The sequence below is a fragment of the Alexandromys fortis genome, unplaced genomic scaffold, assembly GCF_014885135.2.
Source record: "Alexandromys fortis isolate MF-2015 unplaced genomic scaffold, M_Fortis_MF-2015_v1.1 scaffold_302, whole genome shotgun sequence".
Lineage (NCBI taxonomy): Eukaryota > Metazoa > Chordata > Mammalia > Rodentia > Cricetidae > Alexandromys > Alexandromys fortis.
In genome coordinates this window covers 689,814-710,501 of record NW_026068267.1, presented here as the reverse complement: position 1 = coordinate 710,501, position 20,688 = coordinate 689,814, and the positions used below count along the sequence as shown (strand labels likewise).

Below are 20,688 nucleotides of genomic sequence, written 5' to 3'. Positions count from 1 at the left end.
GCCATGTCGTTAGTGCAGTAAAATCCACGTCATGACCACAGGTCTCAATATAAAATTATAGGGAACACAGCGGGGGAGGGGAAGCAAGGGGGGGGCAATGCATGGCCACACTGACACCTGCCACTCTAACCTCTGAGCAATGAAGGTGAGACAGAGGGCATAGACTACAAGTTAATGCCCCCCACCCCCGTGGGGCTCCTCCTAAAGCTGGGAGCCAAGGAAAGGGTCCGAGGCTCCCAGTAAGGAAACTGAGATTGAGTTGAGAAAAGCACACGTCAGCAAGACGAGAGAATAAGTGTGTGATAACCTCTAACCCCAGATGCAGAGCAGGACCTGGACTCTAGAAAATCCAAAGACCCAAACTTGGCCTCCTAGCCCCAAAGGGGTAGAGCCCCTGACATTTCTACACCTCGTGTGCGCCATCCTCCCTCCAGCCTGCTCCTCTGCCACTTTCCCCTTTACACCTCAGAGTCTCCCTTACTCACCCTTGGTGCTTCCCATTGGGTACCCAGCCATCTCCTGTAGATCCTCCAGCCCTCTAATATGCCCTCCTCGCTCCTACCTCCCTCCTAGCTCTCACCCACACTACCTGGCTTTCCCTACTGACTTTACCACTAACTTGTAATCCCTTAGAAATCAAGACTGTGTTTTATCTCTGATTCCAGTTCTCCTTCGAATACTGCTGAAATAGAATAACCATCTTATAAATGTTTGTTGAATAAACGAAGCCTTGAGACCAAAAGCCAAGCTCAAAGTCCCTATCCAATTCTGAGCCTCCATTTCCCCATCTGTAGAAGATAGTCTGGAGAATTCCTAGGGCCTCACCCACCCTTGAGGCTGCCCGAGAGGCAGAACTGAGACCAGAGCCCTCCTGGATCTGCTTCTACTCAGCACTGTCTTCCAGCACTTCGTGCCCTCTAAACACCAGAGGCACAGCTACCAAGGCACACAGTGTGACCGCAAATGGTAGAACTACTTCCCTTCCTTGAAGATCTAGCCGCACAGGCTGGAGCCCCTCCTACCCAATCACAGCACCCTGGAAGCCTTCACAGCTGATAGCCCAGCTCATTGAAGGCTATGATATTTCAAGTACATGGCTTTGGTTAAGGCTTCACTTTTTGCACTACCCAGAACACACACACACACACACATGCATGTGCACACACACAATGAATTGCTCTGTCCTTAGAGCCAGCAGGTGACTCAATCCAGGCATCCAGGGAGCTATAATTCTCCTCAGTTTGTGTCAAAGCAGGGTAGCTGCTCATTCTTAGCCTGACCTGGGTGTTCCCTCAGGTAAACTGTTGCTAGATTTAGCAAATAAAAATATAAGACATCCAGGTAAACTTAATTTTGGAAAAATCAATGATATCTAGTATCAATATATCCCTTGCAATATTTGGGACATAATTATACTTTTTTCAAGAACTCATTGTGTATCTAAAACAAAATTTCAGTGGGTCTCCGTATTTAATCTGGCAACCCTACTCACCTCTATACCAGAGTCATCACTGACATGGTCTTTATCTGTCTGAAGTGATTGTGACCTTCTCCAGCTACCAGAGGGAAGAGCAAGGCAGAACATAGAGGCTCAAGCTAAGGAAGTCTTTGCATCAGGGGCTGGGGTGTGGTTTACTGGAAGAGCCCTTGCCAAGTATATGCAAAGCTCTGGTTCTGTCTCTAGTACTACACACTCATGTCTTCCTACAGTCAAGGCTCCATTACCAGTCAGAGCTAGTAATATTTCTGAATGAATAGATCTTCTCAACACCATGCCTGTGAGCAGACTGGGGAGCACTGGATGGGAGAAAAGAGGGACTCTCGAGTCTAAAGGAGAATGAATGAAGCAACCCAGAGGGTCCTTCCTAGAATGGTGTGCTCTGTGCCGTCAGCCCTCCATGAGCACATGTATTGGAGAAATATATTGGTTGGTTGGGTTTGTTTCTGGATTTCTCTGTGTAGCCTTGGCTGTCCTGGAACTCACTCTGTAGACCAGACTGGCCTCGAACTCACAGAGATCCACCTGCTTCTGCCTCCTGAGAGCTGGGATTAAAAGTGTGTGCCACTACCACCAGGATGATTGGGTTTTTTGAGACAGAGTCTCTTTCTGTAGCCTAGGCTAGTCTGTAACTCACTTTGTAGTGCAGGTTAGCCTTAACCTTACAATAGTCCCCCTGCCTTGACCTCCTCAGGGATTACAGGCATGAGCCATCATACCCAGCTGGCATTCTAGAAAGAGAAAACTCAGAATCAGTGAGATTGACAAGAGACCTGTGAGGTTATCCAGCAGAAGAAATGGGACCTACTGGGAATGGATAGATGGCTCAGTCCCATAGAAGTACCGCAACCATCTGTAAACCCAGTCACAGGGTATCTGATGCTCTCTTCTGGCCTCCGAGGGAACTGCACACACATAGTGCAGATATACATCAAGGTCAACACTGATACACACAAAATAAAAATGAATAAAATTTCAAAAAAATAAGTAGTGAGACCTCAAAGGAGAGAATGTGAATCTCGAGTATAGAAGAAGGGCCAGGGAGATTTCTCATCAGGTAAAAGTTCTTTCCGTACAAGCCAGATGACCTGAATTCAGTCCCTGGAACACATGTAAAAACACAGTGGCTCACATCTGTAATCCCGGCATTCTGCAGCAAGATGGGAGGGAGAGACAAGAGGATTACCTGGAGTCTTGAGATATGTGACACAGTAGAAACAAGAGAGGCCCGAGTGGCTGGAGAGATGGTTTAGAGGTTAAGAACACTTGTTGATCTTGCAAAGGATCCAGGTTCAATTCCCAGGATTCACACAGCAGCTTACAAATCATCTCTAACTCCAGTTCCAGGGGATCCAGTGCTCTCTGACCTTGGTGGGCACTAGACACTCATGTGGTGCACATGCATACACATGCACTTAATCATCTACTAATCTTTAATAAAATAAAAAAGATAAAATTCCTAAAGAAGAAGAAAGACCCTGCCTCAAAAAGTGGAATTCCTAAAGTTGTTCTCCAACCTCCACATGTGCACTCTGGTACACACACCCACGCTCATACACTCACACATAAATACACACACCCACGCTCATACACATACATAAATACACACTCATACATAAATACACACACATGCCCACACTCATACACTCACACATAAATACACACACACTCATACACTCATACATAAATACACACACACGCCCACACTCATACACTCACACATAAATACACACACACACTCATACACTCACACATAAATACACACACACACTCATACACTCATACATAAATACACACACTCATGCTCATACACTCATACATACACACACACCCATGCTCATACACTGACACTAAATACACACACACATCCACGCTCATACACTCATACATAAATACACACACAAAATACTCTTTATTTTGAGACAGTTTCTCTGTATAGCCCTGGGTTTCTTGGAACTCAGTGGAGTAGTCCGGCCTTAAACTCAAAAACCCACCTGCCTCTGCCTCCCAAGTGCTGGGAGTAAAGGCGTCTACCACCACACCCAGCACAAATATTTAAAAAAAAAAAAACAAGTAACATAATGGACAAGACTTGGTCATTAAATGAACATGGGAGGGGGTGTAGGGCAAGGAAGGGAACACACTGTAAGGCTAAGGTGACAGGAATGGGTGACGCGGTACAGGAAGGTGTCCTACCAGAGGCAGACACCGCCGGAGGAAGAGCAGGTTTGTAAGCAGCGGTAGAAGACCTCAAGTTTGAGGAGTTGAGGTTTAAATTCTTAGGAGACACCCAGGTATTGACGTCCATTAGACATTAGGATAATAGCCGCACAGAGGGATGCCAAGTGGAGAGAGTTAGAAAGAATGCAGTCTACGGGAGGACGTGGCAGTTAGAACCAGAGGACAAATACGCTCACCAGCCCACAGAATGAGGAGGGCAGAAGCTGAAGACGTAACCTTGGGGGAAGTTGAGAGAAGAGAGAAAATGCATTCCATGCTGGGACGACCCCCGCCTTTGCCTGGCGTGGGTCCTGGGTCAGAAGAAAACAAGGACTGGGTGTGGTGGCTCACAGCACGCCTTTACTCCCATCACTTGGGGGCAGAGGCAGGTGGATCTCTGTGAGTTCGAGTCCAGCCTGGTCTAAAGAGTGAGTTTTATGACAGCCAAGACTGAGAAACCCTGTCTCAAAGAAAAAGAAAAACCCAAGGGAATGTTTGCTGATCCCTCCTTTCTCTTTTCTTCCTTCTCTAACCCTGGGAATGTGAACGCCTTGAGAAAAGGAGAGACAAGGAGCACTCGACATTCTGGGTGCTGGTTAAACGCGTGTGAAATGGAGTGATCAAAGTTTGTTTGCACAGAGCATTGGTTGTGCCCCAGTAGATTTCCAAGAGGGGCAGAGAAGACATCATTTACGGCCGTGGCCTCTGAGGCTACCACTTATACCTCTCACCCTTTTCTAGGCTCTGAATCTCTAGAAGGCAACAGTAGACTTGGGCTGAAGGCCTGGGACTCTGGCTTTCCTTCTAGAGCCTAGCTCTGCTCTAAGTGTCTGTTCTCCTTCCCTGGCCAGGTAAGAAGAAAGCAGTAGCGTTGTTTGACAGCCAAGCCCCGATCTGCCCCATCTGCCAAGTCCTGTTGAGGCCCAGCGAGTTGCAGGAGCATATGGAGCAGGAACTGGAGCAGCTGGCCCAGCTGCCTGCCAGGTAAGCCACCTATGGGGCGTCTGCCTGCTGGGGGGTTCCACTCTGTTAGCTGCTAGACCTCACATGAGCCTCTAGGGAGAAGCCAGGCCCTTGTGGCCCTTCTGTGCTTTCGGCTGTTTCTCTTCTTGCTTTATTGGGGGATGGGGGAGTTGAGGAAAGTGCATCTCAGATTCCAGTCTCAGACTGAGGGAAACTAGACAGGGAGCCAGCCACTGACACAAGCCCAGAACTACCCTGTGGGGCCTTGGGGCAGGATCAAATCTGATCTGGGGTCCGGCAGTTCTATCAGAAGTCCAGCCCTGCCCTGTTATTCAGGGCAGAAGCAGCACCTTCTCCGTACATCTCAACAACTGTGACAATCTTGGGAAAGTGCTTAAGTGTGTTCCAACCCAAGCCCACTCCCAGCTCTCCTCTGTCCTTGCCTGAAGGACTGGGAAGAACCTTCTCAGGACAGACGAGAAAGTAACTAATTACCTTTAATCTGAGCACTATAAAGCAGCTGTTCCATTTTGTTCAAACGATCTTTGGGGTCAGGAATTGAGGCAGGGTCCAGAGGGGTCCAGATGTTGAATGCTCAGCTGGGAGCTGGGACCGTCTAGAGGTTCCTCACTCGCATGTCTGGTGATGGACTCTTGCATGTGCTTTCTCTACTTGCCCTGGGCCTCCCCATCACTTGGTAGCCTTGGGGTGATTGACTTCTTACATGGCATCGGAACACTGAGGTGGAGGGTGCTGCTAAAGATCAAACCAGAGCCTTTCTCCGCCGCTGGGCTACGTCTCAGTCCAAATCACCTTTTCGGACTGAGCCCTGAGGGTCATTTAAAGTCACTTCCTTGATCTATTGATCAAGGCACTATGAACCCACTCAGATGCAAGGTGAGGAGGACCCGTACCTCCTTCTGATGGGGGGATTGGCCAGATGAGATTATAAAAGAGCACATGGGTTGGAGCTAGGCTCCCGTCATCCTCAGAAACAGCCTACTCCATTCCTGCCCCTTGTTCATTTCAAGTCGTTAGACCTGAGTGATGCAAGGGGCCCCAAATGACCTCTGTCCTGGGAAGCTGGGCCTGAACAAGGATTGGGAGGGGTGAGGAAACACAAGCCCCGAGAGGTAACAGCTGCTGCATGGGAGGAGCCAGCGCTGTGTGAGCAGAGAAGGTTTACTAAGGGAGGGGTTTTGAAGGAAGAGTAGTAGTCACCTGTGGGCCATTACAAACCGCCCCAAACCTCAATGACTTAAGACGTTTGTCAGGATCAGTGAGAAGGCTCAGGGGTGAAGGCTTTTGCCACACAAGCTCTGGGACTTGAGTTTCACTCGTCAGTACCCAGTGAAGGTGGAAGGAGATAACTAACTCCACGAAGTTGCCCTTTGACCTACACATACACGAAAAGAAAAAAAGAAAAAGAAAAAAATTGTCTCAGCTTCCATGGCTCATCAGCTCCAGAACAACACAGTTACGTGATCATGAGTAGCTATGGCCACCAGCTCTGGTTCTTTCCTGAAGCTAAAGTGAAAATCGTGCGGAGGATTGCAGGATGTTTCCAAGATGGCTCACTTGTGTGGGCTATCGGCAGGAAGCCTCACTCCTCAGCATCTCTTCAAAGCTGCCTTGAGTATCCCTCCAGCTGACTGCCCACAGCATATGACCCCCTAAAGTCTACCTACACACTAGCACTCCACGCTAGAACAGTCTATCTCCAGGTCATTGCTGGGTGTGGCAGCTCATACCTGTAATTCCAGAGACGAGGCAGGAGTACCTGGAATTTGAGGCCAGCCTGAGCTACAATAGTGAGACTACACCAAGACAGCCAGAGAGAGAGAGAGAGAGAGAGAGAGAGAGAGAGAGAGAGAGAGGCAGCAGAAAGGGAAGGAGGCAGGAACGAATGGACAGAGAGGAACAAGGGAGGGAGGGAATCACCTAGCCCAGCCCATAAGCCTAGGCTTTAACAACTGAGCCACCCCTCCAGTCCAGCCCAGTCCATACTCAAGGGAGGAGAATTATGCTCTAATCTTATTTCTTAGAGACACAAATGTCAAAAGAATCTGTGGTCACCCTTTAAAGGGCCCACAGACGCTATACTAGGGTAATAATAATAATGAACCTCGTGGAACATTCACTATCTGGCAGATGCTTTATTTATTCTTCACTCCGAGGTAGGTGATACAGTCATGCATTGCTTAATGATGGGTATACATCCTTAGATATTTTTTCCATGTGAGCATCATGGAGTGTACTTAGATTACACTGTCACTAGGCAGTGCAACTTCATGGGACCACGTTCAGATGTCTAGCCAGCCCGTTGCTAGGTAAGACTCCCATTTTACAGATGAGGAAACTGAGGCACAAACATGTTAAGTGACTTCTCTAAGGTTGCCCACTTAGCAATAAAAGATAAGATTTGTTCTCAAGCAGTCTAGACACCAATGCTTCGCTCTTCGCCTCCCCTCCTCCATCAGTCACACACCTGGGATTGGCCTGCCAGCGGCAGAAAGTGCAGGCTGTCCCAGGAGTTCTGGGTAATATGCTTCCTGTGAAGGGGTCCTCAACCACAAACAGAAAAGAGAGGAACCTGTGGAGCGAGCCCATTTGGGCAGTGTGCTTCCTCTGGAAAACAGCTCTTTTTGCCTCCTTAGCGAGTGTTCCCCCCTCACCGTCCAGGGCATCTCCCACTCCCTTCTCCTTCTACCCCCGCTCGTGACCCTGCATAAATCCCTCATCATCCACGTTTCTCAGAGCACCCACACCTCGCGACTGTCGGCTCACGTCCCGGCCCATCCCTGCACCCCCTAATGCCCATGCCGCCCTCAGCACGTGCACGCCCTGCGCCCCTGGCACGCCCTCCTCCCCACTGGGTGTCTGACAGCCGGACAGCGGGATCTGCACAGCAAGTGAAATTCCCGTCGGATCGATAAAGCCGAAGCGCTGGCGGCGACGGGTCGATGGTTTTATCTGTCTCGGCCCCGCCGCGCCCGGCGCGCTGACAGTCGGACCGGCCGGCAAAGGCGTTCAAGGGCAGCCGCACCCGCCGCCCCCTCCCCACGCGCGCCCCCTCCCCGCGGCCGCTGCGCCCACCGGACTGCGGGCTGGACCAGCCCCGCCGCCGCCCTTGTGATTTATCTGGATTTTTAATTGGAAAAAATTTGCGAATTAATTGATTTCAGGAACTTGCCAATTAACATTGTAATTGGGTGCGTGATAAATTCCCAAGGAGCGTGTCAGCTCCCTCCGGGCTGATGGGCAGCGCAGGCAGAGGGTCCCCGGCCTGGCTGCCCTTGTCCCCGCTCCCTGCTGGTTATGGGGTGAGCCCGAGGAGGGGCAAAACAGATTGGGAAAAGATGACAGAAATACCGGGGCTCCTGAGATTCATCCCACCCACCTTCCTTCTCCCCAACATCAGCATCTTAAACAGACAGACCCATTTACGGATGGGAAACTGAGTCCCTCAGGAGGCAGAAGCCCAAATGTGGGCCTCCCCATTCACAACCTGTGGCCAAGTCTACCTCCCCTGCTCTCCAGCTCTCTGGCTTCCTCCGGCCTTATGCCTGTCCCCTTTGGCTCCTCTCTTTTTGTTTCCTCAGCTGGATCTTTCTCTTCTCCATAACCTGCCCCCTTTCCTCCTATTGCCTTGCCTTGGCCTCCTCTGCCCTCTCTGTTCCTTCCTCAGCCTAGCCCACCTGAGCTTGTGGGTGCTGCCGCCAGGCTAACCTCGCAGGTGGTTCTACTTTTGGAACTTCCTAGGTGGACCTCTTCTGCCTTCTGACCTGGACTGCCCAACAGCCTAGAGCAGGTCCTATGCTATTTCTACACACCTGGGGGCTCACAAAAGAAGCAAGGGCTTTCCAGTTCCTAAGCCAACGAGGCTGGTTTTCACCAACACTGGCTTGACACACATGTATACATGCACACATACCTCATTCCCACACAGCTCAGGGCACACATAGACACACACAGCTCAGAGTGCACACACACACACACACACACCCTGAAAGAACCACTCTCCCAGAGAGGAACATTCCCAGGTGCCATGAGCAATCAAGTCCCCACAGGAAGAGCAGTCAAGTTCCCACCTGCTCAACACTAGGCTATCCAAGTTACAGCTATAACCCTCCTTCACCTCACCTGATCCTGCCTTCCCCCCCCTCTAGAACCTTCATAAGGTCCTTAGACACAAGGACTTGGCTACTAAGGACAGAGTCAGAGGGCCTTCCATGCACAAGGATATCCCACGTGTTAATGGGACATCACGTGCCAGTACGGAGAGTGGGCTGTGGGGAAGAGACAGGGAGGCAAATCAAGGGTCCAGGGGACAACTGATGAGGCTGCCCTGGGACAATGGCTGGAAGTGGGGGCCACAGAAGAGGGAATTGAGAGGACGGAGCAAGGAGAAGCCGAGGGAGTTAGCTAGGGTCCTTACTAGGAGAAACCATTCTGAGCTGGATGGTTGGGAGTGTGGCAGAGGTAATATCTGCCGTCAGAGAGAGGGAGCAACAGGTAGGGTTCCAGGTAAGTGGAGGCTGAGATGCTTCTGGGATGGTGTTGGGCTAAGGACTAGATATGTTCGTACAGAGAGATGGACAAGGGCATCAATGGGGGCTGAAGATTGCAGGTGGATGAAAGGGCTGGGTCTGAGACCCTTCTGTGGCCCCTAGACAGGAGTCTCCGCCCATTAAGAAGAAACAGCCTTGGGCATGGAGCATTCCCAGAGCTGAAAGGAGGCTTGTCTAGTGGGACCTGAGCCGAGAGATTCTACAAGAGCTGGCCTCTGGGCTGGGAAACAGCCTCCTCTGGGAAGTACTTGAAATGGGCTGAAAAAAAAATCTAAAGGGAGACTGGGTAGCTCTGAAGGCGAGGCGGGGTGTAGAGATGGCAGTGCCCCCACCCCTACTTAAGCCTTATTTAAGGCCGGCCTCGGTGTTTGGTTGGGTAATGAACTAGATAAACAATTCCCCAAATAGATTAAAACGAAGTGTAACTTACAAAGGCGGCTGGTGATGATGGTTTATTCCCGGGCAGTGCACCATTTCTTTATTTCCAAGGATAATTCAGTGTAAATCACCTTAATTAAAAGTGTCAGCCCAGCCCATGAATATTGTACTTAGGAACGCGTTTCCTGGGTCCCAGTTATAATTTAAAACCCATGGATCACTAGGCAGCGAGTGACTGAGCAAGGAGGGAAATTGTTGGGGGCGGGCTGTGGAAACAGGGAGGGACGGAAGGCAGAGCTGATGGACTGGGCGGGAGCCAGGCTGCCTCCAGCTCAGGACTTAGACCTCTCTTCTGGAGTCAAACCATTCCCCGGGCTCTCCGGGAAACCGGGAAAACTTGGAGTTGAAGGGGTTGATAGAAGCGAAGGGGTGGGGGTGGGCTACTTCTCGGGGCAAGGGAAGGAATCGGAGGCTGAACTGGCCACATGCAAGCAGGGAGGAGCTTTACAAAGAATAAATGGAAAGATGGGGTTACCAGAACACAGGCTGGACATCATGACCTCGAATGACCCCATTCTACTTAAAAGTAAAGTGGATGTGCACAGAATCGGCAAGACCCTGCCCAAAGTTGCACAGAAGCAGAGACGAAAAGGAACTCAGGGTTCTGCACTAGAGCCTAAGTCCCATGTAACTTGAGAGAAGCAGCTTTAGAACTCAAGTTCCAAGCCCTCCGTGGGCTTAAAGACTACAGAAATGTCTCAAAGTGTCTTTTAGTCTGTTAGTCAACTTTGTAAAGTTTTGGTCATTCAGTGAAATTACTATCTATCTATCTATCTGCCTGTCTCTGTCATATACAGTGAATATAGTTAATTCTTTATTCCTTCTTTTTCTGATCTCACCTAATACAGCCCCAGTAGCCATATCCTAGTCTAGGGTCAAGTATGATAACAGTGTGGATAGCACATAGCTCTCTTTGTGGGCAGAACGGTGATGCTCTTAGTTGTTCGCCAAGTGGATGAAGAAGTTAAGAAATGTTAAAAGGGGCTGGAGAGATGGCTCAGCAGTTAAGAGAACTGGCTATTCTCCTAGAAGACTCAAGTTCAATTCCCAGCACCCACATGGCAGCTCGTAACTGTCTAACAAGATCTGACACCCTCACACAGACATACATACACACCAATGCACATAAAATGAAAAGAAAGAAAGAAAAAGAAGTGATAAAAGTTGTGAACTAACAAATAAGCTACTCCTCAAGGACAGCTCTGTATGCCCAGTGCCTACATTCTGACCAGGCATAGACCAACAAGGAATGACCTGGAATAGAACAGAACCCTTACTGGCAGTCCTTCATATTCTGTGCTCTTCCTGCTGTGGGAACAGACTGGTAGCTCTAATCTGATACTCAGACCTGGACCTTCTCCGCTGTGGAGACTGGGGGCCTCTGGACTGCCGTGTGCATGTGTGTGTTCCCCTACGTGTCTATATCTGTGGGTGTGCATGTGCCTAAGTGTGTCAGTAATTTATAGGTGTCTCCATCTCTGCATGTGTCTGTGGGGACCTCTGGACACCAGCAGCTCCTCATCCTGTCCGCATGGCTGCTGTGAATTTGTCTTTATGGCCACGTCTCTGGGAGTGTGACCCTGTGGCCTTGTGCATCTGTATGCATGTCTGAGTCTTCGGGTGTGACTGCCTGCATCTATGTGCCTGTTGGTAGACTGGGAGTCTGTGTATCTGCCTTGAGACCAGGGCTTCTCAACCTCAGCACTATTGACATTTTGGGTCCGATAATTCTTTGTGAGGGGGCTGTCTGGGATAGTATAGGTTGTTAAACACCATCTACCCACTAGATGCCAGTAGCAATCCCCATTCCACACCCAAGTTTGAATAGTCAGAAATCAATCCAAACTATCTCTAGGGGCTTAGGATATAGCTCAGTGGTAGAGCATTTGCCTAGCATACAATAGGTGCACATGTATGTGTCTATGTATGTATGTGTATATGTATATTCAGACATTGCAAGTGTCCTGTGGGTGAGCACACACACCTCATCCCACTGAAAGTCACTATTTTAGCCATTTCTGCCTATGCTTTTGCTTACGCATTATGCATTTCTCTGTTTGGCCTAATGGGTGCCCAAATACACCTGCAGGTCTTCCTTATGTATACACTCACTAAGTCCATACATGTCCTGTGTATTCTGCTTGCAATGTATCTGTGTCCTTTCATGCTTTCTGGTTGTCCCTGAGGATGCACTCTACATATGTGTTTTGCATGGGAGTCTGTGCGGAAAGCCGATGAAAATGGGTTGTGTCTGTCTCTGTGCATGTATCAACAACCTCTTGTATGTATGTATTTGTGTGTGTGCATGAGCATCCGTGCATGCATGCACGCCAGCGCGTGAGCACAATGCAGCCGTATAGTGGGGGCAGCATGCAGGAAGGGACGGGAACGGGGATATTAATGTTTCTGAAGTGGATCTGATTTGATACGTCTTGTTCCATTGTCAGCATCTGTTTAGCGGGATTTGTAATACTCTGTGGCTCCGGATCACTCATGCTTAGCGTGGGATGTGGCCTTGCATACCAATTTTGTTATTAAACACAGCCCTTGCCTCCCCCACAACCTATCCATCACCTCCCACCCCAGCCCCCGCCTGTTCTGAACTGCCCACCATATTTCAGGGCCCAGCTCCCTCCTGCCTGCTGCCCGATGCCGGAGGGCCTGGGGCTGACAAATTGAATCAGGGGGAGATCATTCCTAGCCTAACACAGTTTGCAGCGTGTTGGAGGAAGAATTGACAAGAGTCATGTCAGCCCCATCACCCCAATCCCATAGGAACTAAGAGCAGGCTGAGTGCAGGGAGTGGCAGGAAGGGAGCCTCTAGGGCAGACAGAGTCTTCAGGGCTGATTCTAGGTAAAGTCACTGTCTTCCAACACTCTACCTGGTGCCTGTGTCCCCTCCAGGGGCCATCATGGTTCTTGGCACCTGGTAGAAATGGAGCTAGGTCCCACGCCACTGGGTTGAGTGGGCTGGGTGGAGCTAAGGCTTAGCTGTCTGGACCATACCATGCTTACAATGCCTTCTCTTGGGAATACTTTGTTAATCTACCCTTGTTCACGTGACCTGGGCACCAGGTGGAATGGTCACCCTGTTCTCTTCTTTCTTGGCAGCAAGAATTCCCTTCTGAAGGATGCCATGGCTCCAGGTACCCCCAAGGTAGGTGGCCACTTTCCCTCCTGCTCATTCCAACCTAAGTCTTCCCAGGTATGGCTCCTCCTAAGAGAGAGAGGCATTCCTCACAGATTCCAAATTGCCCCCAGCATCTGAATGTCAGCAGATGGTACTCATTGCCCCAGAGGTAGTGACTGTGAGGGATGGAAATCTGGAGAAAAAGAGATACTCACAGGATACCTGGTCTCATCCCTCTGGGGAAGGCTGCCTGCTTTCTCTCCGGGTCTCACATTATTCCCCTGTGTGTTTCATGGCAACTGAGAAGTGGGTGTTGAACCTTGGAGAATGTATTTATTCAGTGGGCAGGAGTGTGGGAAGCTAAGAACAAATGCTAGGCCATGAGAAAGCCCCCAGGGACCCCTGAGGGTTAAAACAAAGTGAGGGTCTTAGGAGGATCACAGGAGAGCGTGTCTCCCACTTCCCTAAAGAAAAGCGGTTTCAAAATGTCTGGGTGGTCAGGGGCCCAGTAGGGAAAGAGGCATGAAGCAGTCCATATATTTGAAAGGCCTAAAGTCACCAGTGACCTCTGAGAGGGTAATTTTGGGAAAAGGAGTCACTGACAAGTATCACCTCCATGACTTTGGCCAACTGTCCCTTGGGCCTTGAGAGGAGATAGACTAATAACCCTCATTCAAAACTTGCTAAGCCACAGCCAACTGTGAAAGAGGAACAGAGAATCCAGCCCAGCTTGGGACTGGGGCAGACCCTGGCCAAGGCCTGGAATAGAAAGGGATAGGGCAGCCAGGCAGCTGTGGACTGGAGGAAGCAAGAAGCCACAGAGGCCTTGTTTGGCCCTGAATACCATGTTTAACGGTGAAGGAACTGAAGTTCTAGTTCAGCTACTACCTGAGTGTGAGTGGCAAGACCGAGACACCAGAAATCGGAAAGGCTTGTGTTCTCAGGACCGGCCCTGGCAGACACACCCTTCATCCATACTTACATGACCCATGGGTCAGAACCTATACCCAGGAAGTCTTAAGCACAGACACGTGCCTGCAACCTGGGACACTGGCGTACTGATCACTAGATGCAGAAAAAAGGGACCAGTACTCACCTATTCCCAGGGAAACTCCCCAGAGCTGATCAGTGGCTGGCTTCTTCTAGGCCTTGACCTCAGCTTTAGGGAAGCAGGTCATAGGAGAAAGGGGCAGAAAGCAGAAGGTTGAAGTGAGCTACTGAGAGGACAGGGAGGGAGGGAGGGAGAGAGGGAGGGAGGAGAAGAGGGCGAGGGGCCCTTAGACAAGATTGATGGCCTCGTTGCCATTAAGAAAAAAATTAGCCGGTGGCGGCTATCATATTAAAGGGTGAAGAAGCCGTGAATTATTTTCTTAAAGATCTTATCGCTTACAATGATAATTTTACCTTCCAAAAGGCCACTTTTAATGAGGCGAAGAGCCAGGCAAAAAGTCATGATTTAATGCCAGGATTTTTTTTTTCAAAACACATTTTACTGCTTTTTGGTCCATGTTTAAAAAGCGCCAGTGACCTTTTTTTATTCCGCTTGCCCCAGGTATAATGTTGAGGCCTCTCAGGGCTTCTAACCTAGAGAGAGCCAGAAACAGACAGAGGAGAGCTTTGTGACTGTTGGGGGGCCACAGACTCTGTCGTGCTGTTCTCTCTCCTCAACATCTTCCTTGGGATTGGGGAAGAAGGTTGCCTGACATCTGCTGGGCTGGGGGTGTCACCCACCAGTCCTCTGTGGTAGGTGAAGAAGTCCCATCCCAGGCCGTCTGCAGCCTCCCTGCTCCTCCAGCTCTTGAGTCATGAATATATCAGGGCCCCCTGGCACATGAGCAGCTGGGACCAGACCCCCTCACTGCTAGGGCCCTTGGCCAAGGATGTGTATAGCATGGCCACCGCATGCGGGTCACATCCTAAGGTTCAGTCAGAGATGAAGGATAAATGGCCGCTCCATCTTCCCCAAATTGCTTTCTTTGGGCTGTCACTGGTGATTTGGCATGGGTTTCGAGGCTGTGGGGGGGACTTCTGGGGAACTGTGTGCTTCCGGCTCGGAGCTGTGCAAGATGAAGAAGGGAGGGGGCATGGGTTGTTTTCAGGCCTCTGAGCCCCCCCATTTGCAGCTGAACAGGCCTCGCCAAGAGCTGGCTCTTTGAGCTGAACGTGCCATGTGGTATTTAGACTCGTGGTGCTCGCGCACAATCTAAAGCAGACAGTTTATTAATCTAAACTGCCGGCGTATGTAGAAGAGGCCATCTGGGATTGACGGAGGGGGATTAGTTTTGCTGGGGTTTTTGCTGGGGTCATCGCCACAGCGCAGGGCTAAATGGACCCAGCGTACATCCCTAGCTACATGCTGGAAACTCATACATATTATTTAATTTACTGTCTCTGTAGTGGGGCTGCCATCAGCCTGTATTAGGGGCAGGCAAGGTGGCAGGTATGTGGCTTTATCCCCAACCCTTCACGTGGGTCCCAGAGTGTCTGCTCTGGAAGGAAGAACAAAGCTCATCTGAGAGTGGGTAGAGAGTCCCTCCCCTCGAGATGGAGCTTAGCAGAACAAGGTTCTATCTAGCCAGTGTTGAGGTGCATGCATGTAACCTCGGCACATGATAGGCCGTGTTAGGAGGATCACTGGGAGTTCCCGGCCAGCCCGGGCTAAGAGTGAAACACTGTCACAAACAAAATCAACAAGCAAGGGTCTATATGTAGACCTAACACCCGTTATCCGTCCTCTCTCACAACCGGACTTTCATGTTTGACCGCGTCACTCCAGATATTCACAGTAGTCTGCTGTCCCTTTGACCTCTCTCTGTCTCACTTCTAAAACTCCCGGAGGACAGGAGCTCCTGGGCACCAACTGTTGGTCTCACTTGGCCTGGGGCCGTGTGTCCTTTTCTTCTTCCAGTCCCTCCTGTTGTCTGCTTCCATCAAGAGGGAAGGAGACTCTCCCACGGCGTCACCACACTCTTCTGCCGCTGACGACCTGCACCACTCAGACAGATACCAGGTGAGGACGGTGGGTGTGGCAGGAGGCCAGGACAATCTCGCCTGGGTGAAAGACTCCAGCCCATGCATGGTGCTAGCTCCTCCTGACAAGGCCGGAGCTGTGTTTGGTGCTCTTTGTGTCCAGTGCCCCAAGGGGGCTTAGAAAGCACAGGCCTCGGGGAATGGGCCTTATTAAGAGGTGGATTTTAGAGTGAGATGCCACATTCTTTGGGGCTCTGCTGGTTCTGCATACTTTTGAAGGATTCTATCCATTGGGGAGTGGCTTATGGGATTCTTGTCTTATGGGGGGCACCTAGAAGTCTAGTCCAGAATCACTGGAGATTTCTAGCCTCAAAAGCCAGACCCCTGGAGTCAAATAAGTATGTGTTCCTGACAAACCTCAATATCAAGTCCAGGGAAGAAGCAGGCAGATATTGCCTGTGGGTGTCATAGTCAAACAGGAAGGACGTAAGTCCTAAAAAATCAGAGCAGGAAAGGGACCCAAGGGCAGCTGCGAAACTTTTGATGGGCTTTCTCTGAGGTAGAAAGGAGAAAGACCTTCCTCCAGGGTCCCGCCGGGTCTGGAAGATGGAGCGCTGCTTTTGAGAACCCACTCAGATGGCAGAAAACAAGATCCTGCTCCAAGGACCATTTGTTTCCATGGCAGCAGGGCTTTCTAGGGAGTCCCAGTTTGGAAGGGAAGAGGGATCTGACATGGAAAGGCAGAGCAGCAGGTGCTGGTAGCCTGGGTAGACAGCCATGGTCCTGTAGACATCCAGGGCATCTCGGCTGGAACTAAAGAAAGGTATTTCCTCAGGAACCCCTTCCTCCGTTGCCATCCGTTAGGATGCCAAGCTTCCAGAGTGGAGTGCCAAGTGCAAATGGGGGCTGAGGTCATGACTCTCAGATAGAGCACTTGGCCTAGAATGGAGCAATCACAACACCATTCAGGAAAAGAAGACAAAATGTTCTAGGTCTCAGAGTAGGCTAGTCCCAGCCACTCCTCAGTGTGGGGTTGAAATGCATAGTCCAAGGGGTGAGAGATTTAGCTCAGTGGTTAAGAGCACTGGCTGCTCTTCCAGAGGGTCCTGGACTCACAATCGTCTAGAACCCCAGTCTGAAGGATTCAACATCCTCTTCTGGCCCCTGTGGGTACCACACCCACATGGTGCACATACATACATACATACACACATATGCAGGTAAAACACCAATACACATAAAAAAGAATAGTAAAAATTTTAAAAATTATTTAAAAAAATAATAGCCCAAAGTGCCATGGCTGGGGAAAAAAATCTATGTATCCATGAATGCTGTTTTGTTTTTAAATATTGTGTGTGTGTGCGCACGCGCTCACACACACATGCAACACATAAGTGTAGATGTCCACGGAGGCCAGAAGCGTTGAATCCCCTACAAGCAGAGTTACAGGTGGTTGTGAGAAGTCTGACACGAGCGCCAGGAACCAAACTTGGGTCCTCTGGAAGCGCTCTTAACCCATGAGCCATCATCTCTGCTGCCCCATGAACCCTCTTCTCAGAGAGACCCCAGTCAGCCCCGGATACTACACTAATAAGACAACCAGGCTGGAGGTGGAAACATGACCTGACTCTAGGGACTTTGGGTGTAAGGAGATAAAACTCTGCTCCACAGAGTTCCCTTCCAACGAATAGGCAGAGAGAGGCCCGCCCTCAGAGATCCATCCTCCCACTGCTCACTGCATCCTCAACACCTGCAAAGAGGAGAAAAGGACCACCAGGCACCAACTGGCTTGCTGACCCCATTCCACTCCCAGATGTGTTTCTTTGTTCTCTGAAGCATATGAGGACAGCCTCTTGCCTGAAGGAATGTACCCACACATTCCTATCTGGGGTTTATTTGCACCTGACTTAGGGAGGTATGAAAACCTCTAGAGCACATTCAGGTACCCCCAGACTCAGATTCTACCGTTCTAGACTCAAAACAGCCATCCCTACTTTGAGATAGGTTCTCACCATGCTGCCCAGTCTGGTCCCAGACTCACAGTGATCCTCCTGTCTCTGCCTCCCTAGTGCTGGTATTACAGCGATGTTCTACTATGGACAAACATTTCAGGATCTTTTGGGGGGATGTGTTGATTCAAAGCCTCATAGTGTAACTCGAGCTGGCTCACACTCAATGCAATCCTTTACCTCAGCCTCCTGAATTGTAGAATTGCCAAGTACCTTCTTAAATGACCAATCAGATTAAGCAATTTATACGCTAAAGTTCAAGTTCCTTGCTTAGCACCAACGTTCTGTGATTTGGATGCAACGTGTATTCACACTTACACTCTTGCTGCTCCCTTCCACAGTGATTCAGTCTCAACTTACCGAACTAACACTTGTATACACCGTACCTGGCCTACACATATTACCATACAATGCTGGATTATACCTGAAGATGAAAACTTAAATGCACATACACACACTTTCACACGAATGTTTATATCAGCTTTTTTTCTTAGTCAGAAGGAACCACCTTCAGTAGGTAAATATACAGGGCAGTGTGCGTGCGCACTACACCACACACACACACATACACACACGTACAATTACATCGTGTATATATAGTATATTTTCAATATCCATTCTTTAAAAGTATTTAGATTTCTTTATTTATATTTATTTATTATTATATTTTTGAGACAGGGTTTCTTTGTCCTGGCTGTGCTGGAACTAGCTCTGTAGACCAGGCTGACTTCAAACTCACAGAGATCCGCCTGCCTTTGCCAGATTTATTTATTTTTATTATATGAATGGTTTTGCTTTCATGTATGTATGTGCACCATGTGAGTGCCTGGTGTCCTCAGAGGTTTGAAGAAAAAGTCAGATCCCCTGGAACTAGAGTTACAGGTGGTTGTGAGCCACCATGCGGGTGCTGGGAACTAAACTTGGATCCTCTGCAAAAACAATTCCTTTTAACTGCCTAGCAATCCTGCCAGCCCCTCATTATCCGTTCTTGTCGAGGGGCAGCTAGGCTGGTTCCATTTCCTTCTTACTATAGATAATGCAGCAGTAAACATGGATGAGCATGTCTTTGTGGTAGGACATAGAGCCCTTGTTGACCAGCCATTCCCTTACTCATTCAGCTCATTCAGAGCTGGCCTCAGCACATGGTTCCTGTCCTGTCTACAACTATATTCTTCCCTCTACTTCTCCCTCCCTCTCTTTCTTTGAGACTGGGGAACAATGGGGACTGAACCCAGGACCTCATGCATGCTAGGCAATCACTCTAGCAACTGAGCTACATTTCCAGCCTACCTCTCCTCCCCTTCTTTCCTTAACAGATTCTAGGTAGTGTCCCACTAAGACAGCGGTCAAAGTTGCAAGGCTTCTTGAGACCAGAATCTGGAAGTTACGCAGCATCCTTTTCATTGCTTTCTATTGGGCAAAGCAAGACCCAAAGCCAGCCCTTAATCAAGGGGGGGAGGTGATGCCATTCTGGAGAGAACCTGCAAAGACCAGTGACCACATTTAATGTATCACAAGGAATGTGACTCTTTTCTAGACTTGGAGTTCCTCCAAAGCAAAGACCTGGCCTGAGCCTTCCTTTCTCCAAGTGTTTATCTGGTACCACTCCTGAGCAGCCCCTGCCCTTGTCTTCATTATGGCTCAGAGTTTAAACGTGGAGAAAAGGGAATAGTGGGTTTCTAAGATAGCACAATGAAAGGAAAATCACCACAAGCCTCACAGAGGGGGTAATGACCAACCTGCATTTCAGAAAAGGAATAGAAGTTCCCCTGGGTGAATGAGGAAGAGAGGCTATTCTAGATACAGGCAATACTGTGTGCAAAGAACATAGTGGAATAATGTGGAATGGTATATTGAGGGACCTGGTACAATCCAGTTTTGTTGAAAAGGTACGTGCTCCCGGAATTAGAGCTAAATGTTCCCTGGATGTGTTTTTGGAAAGTGAAATTGGCAGGACACGAAACCGGAAACCAGCTGGGGATCTCCTGCTTGTTCTGCCGTCCCAGGCAAATGTGCTGGACTTTACACATCACTGAAAGCTGGGCATTCCCAACTACCCAGGAGGCAGAGCAGAGTTCAACTTAGCTAGACCCTGTTTGAAACTAAAATACTGAAAAGCGACGGAGGTGTAGCTCAGTACTAGGGCACATCCTTAGCGTGAAAAGCGACGGAGGTAAAGCTCAGTAGTAGAGCACACTCTTAGCATGTTTGGGGTCTGATTTTGATTCAGTCCTCAGTATGGGAAAAAAAATCAAATCAAATCACCAGATTAAGCAGAGGGTATTGGTTTCCGGTTTGGATTCCTATTGTCCCCTGCTGAGAGTCTAACCCACTTCAACCATGATGTCACTTTACTATGGCAACTGTACAATGTAGAATTCATGGTCTCCAGACTTTTCTAGTAATATAACTTATGAGAAACAAGTTAAAATTTAAAACAGAAATCTGTGTGTCGCTCTATCCCAGATTGTCCCTATGTTAGTCAAGATTTCCATTACTGTAACTCATTCCTGAAATGAACAGCTTACTTTGGCTCATGGTTTTAGTCTGTGATTGGTTGGCCTTGTTGCTTTGGGTCTGTGAGGGCACAGAAGACTTCTCACTAGGCCCACCTCTTCCAGGTTCTATCACCTCACGATAGAACTCAGCCAGAGACCAAGCCTGTAACACACGGCCTTTAGGGGATATTCTAGTTTCAAACGAGAGCAATTCCCCAGCTCTTTATTGGCTCAGGGCTTGTCCCACTGACAGATCCTTCATGGTAGACCTGTGTTTAGTGACTAGACTAGATACAGATGAGTAGCCTTCCAAGAAAAGAAATATTTAAATAGTGAAAGTACACATGATCAGAGAGTGAGAAAACTCAGACAACAAACCCAGTAACAGGGT

At 49.2% G+C, this 20,688-nt stretch overlaps 1 protein-coding gene across 2 annotated transcripts in view; it reads left to right on the top strand.

The window, feature by feature from the left end:
* The window catches only part of Rnf220 (ring finger protein 220), a 221,156-nt gene that overhangs the window by 180,948 nt on the left and 19,520 nt on the right, over positions 1 to 20,688 (top strand). For both annotated transcript variants that reach the window (XM_050131888.1, XM_050131887.1), the window contains exons 2-4: positions 4,570 to 4,702; positions 12,802 to 12,847; positions 15,729 to 15,830. In XM_050131888.1, the coding sequence (XP_049987845.1) occupies positions 4,570 to 4,702; positions 12,802 to 12,847; positions 15,729 to 15,830 (281 nt within the window). The remainder of the gene's footprint in view (positions 1 to 4,569; positions 4,703 to 12,801; positions 12,848 to 15,728; positions 15,831 to 20,688) is intronic.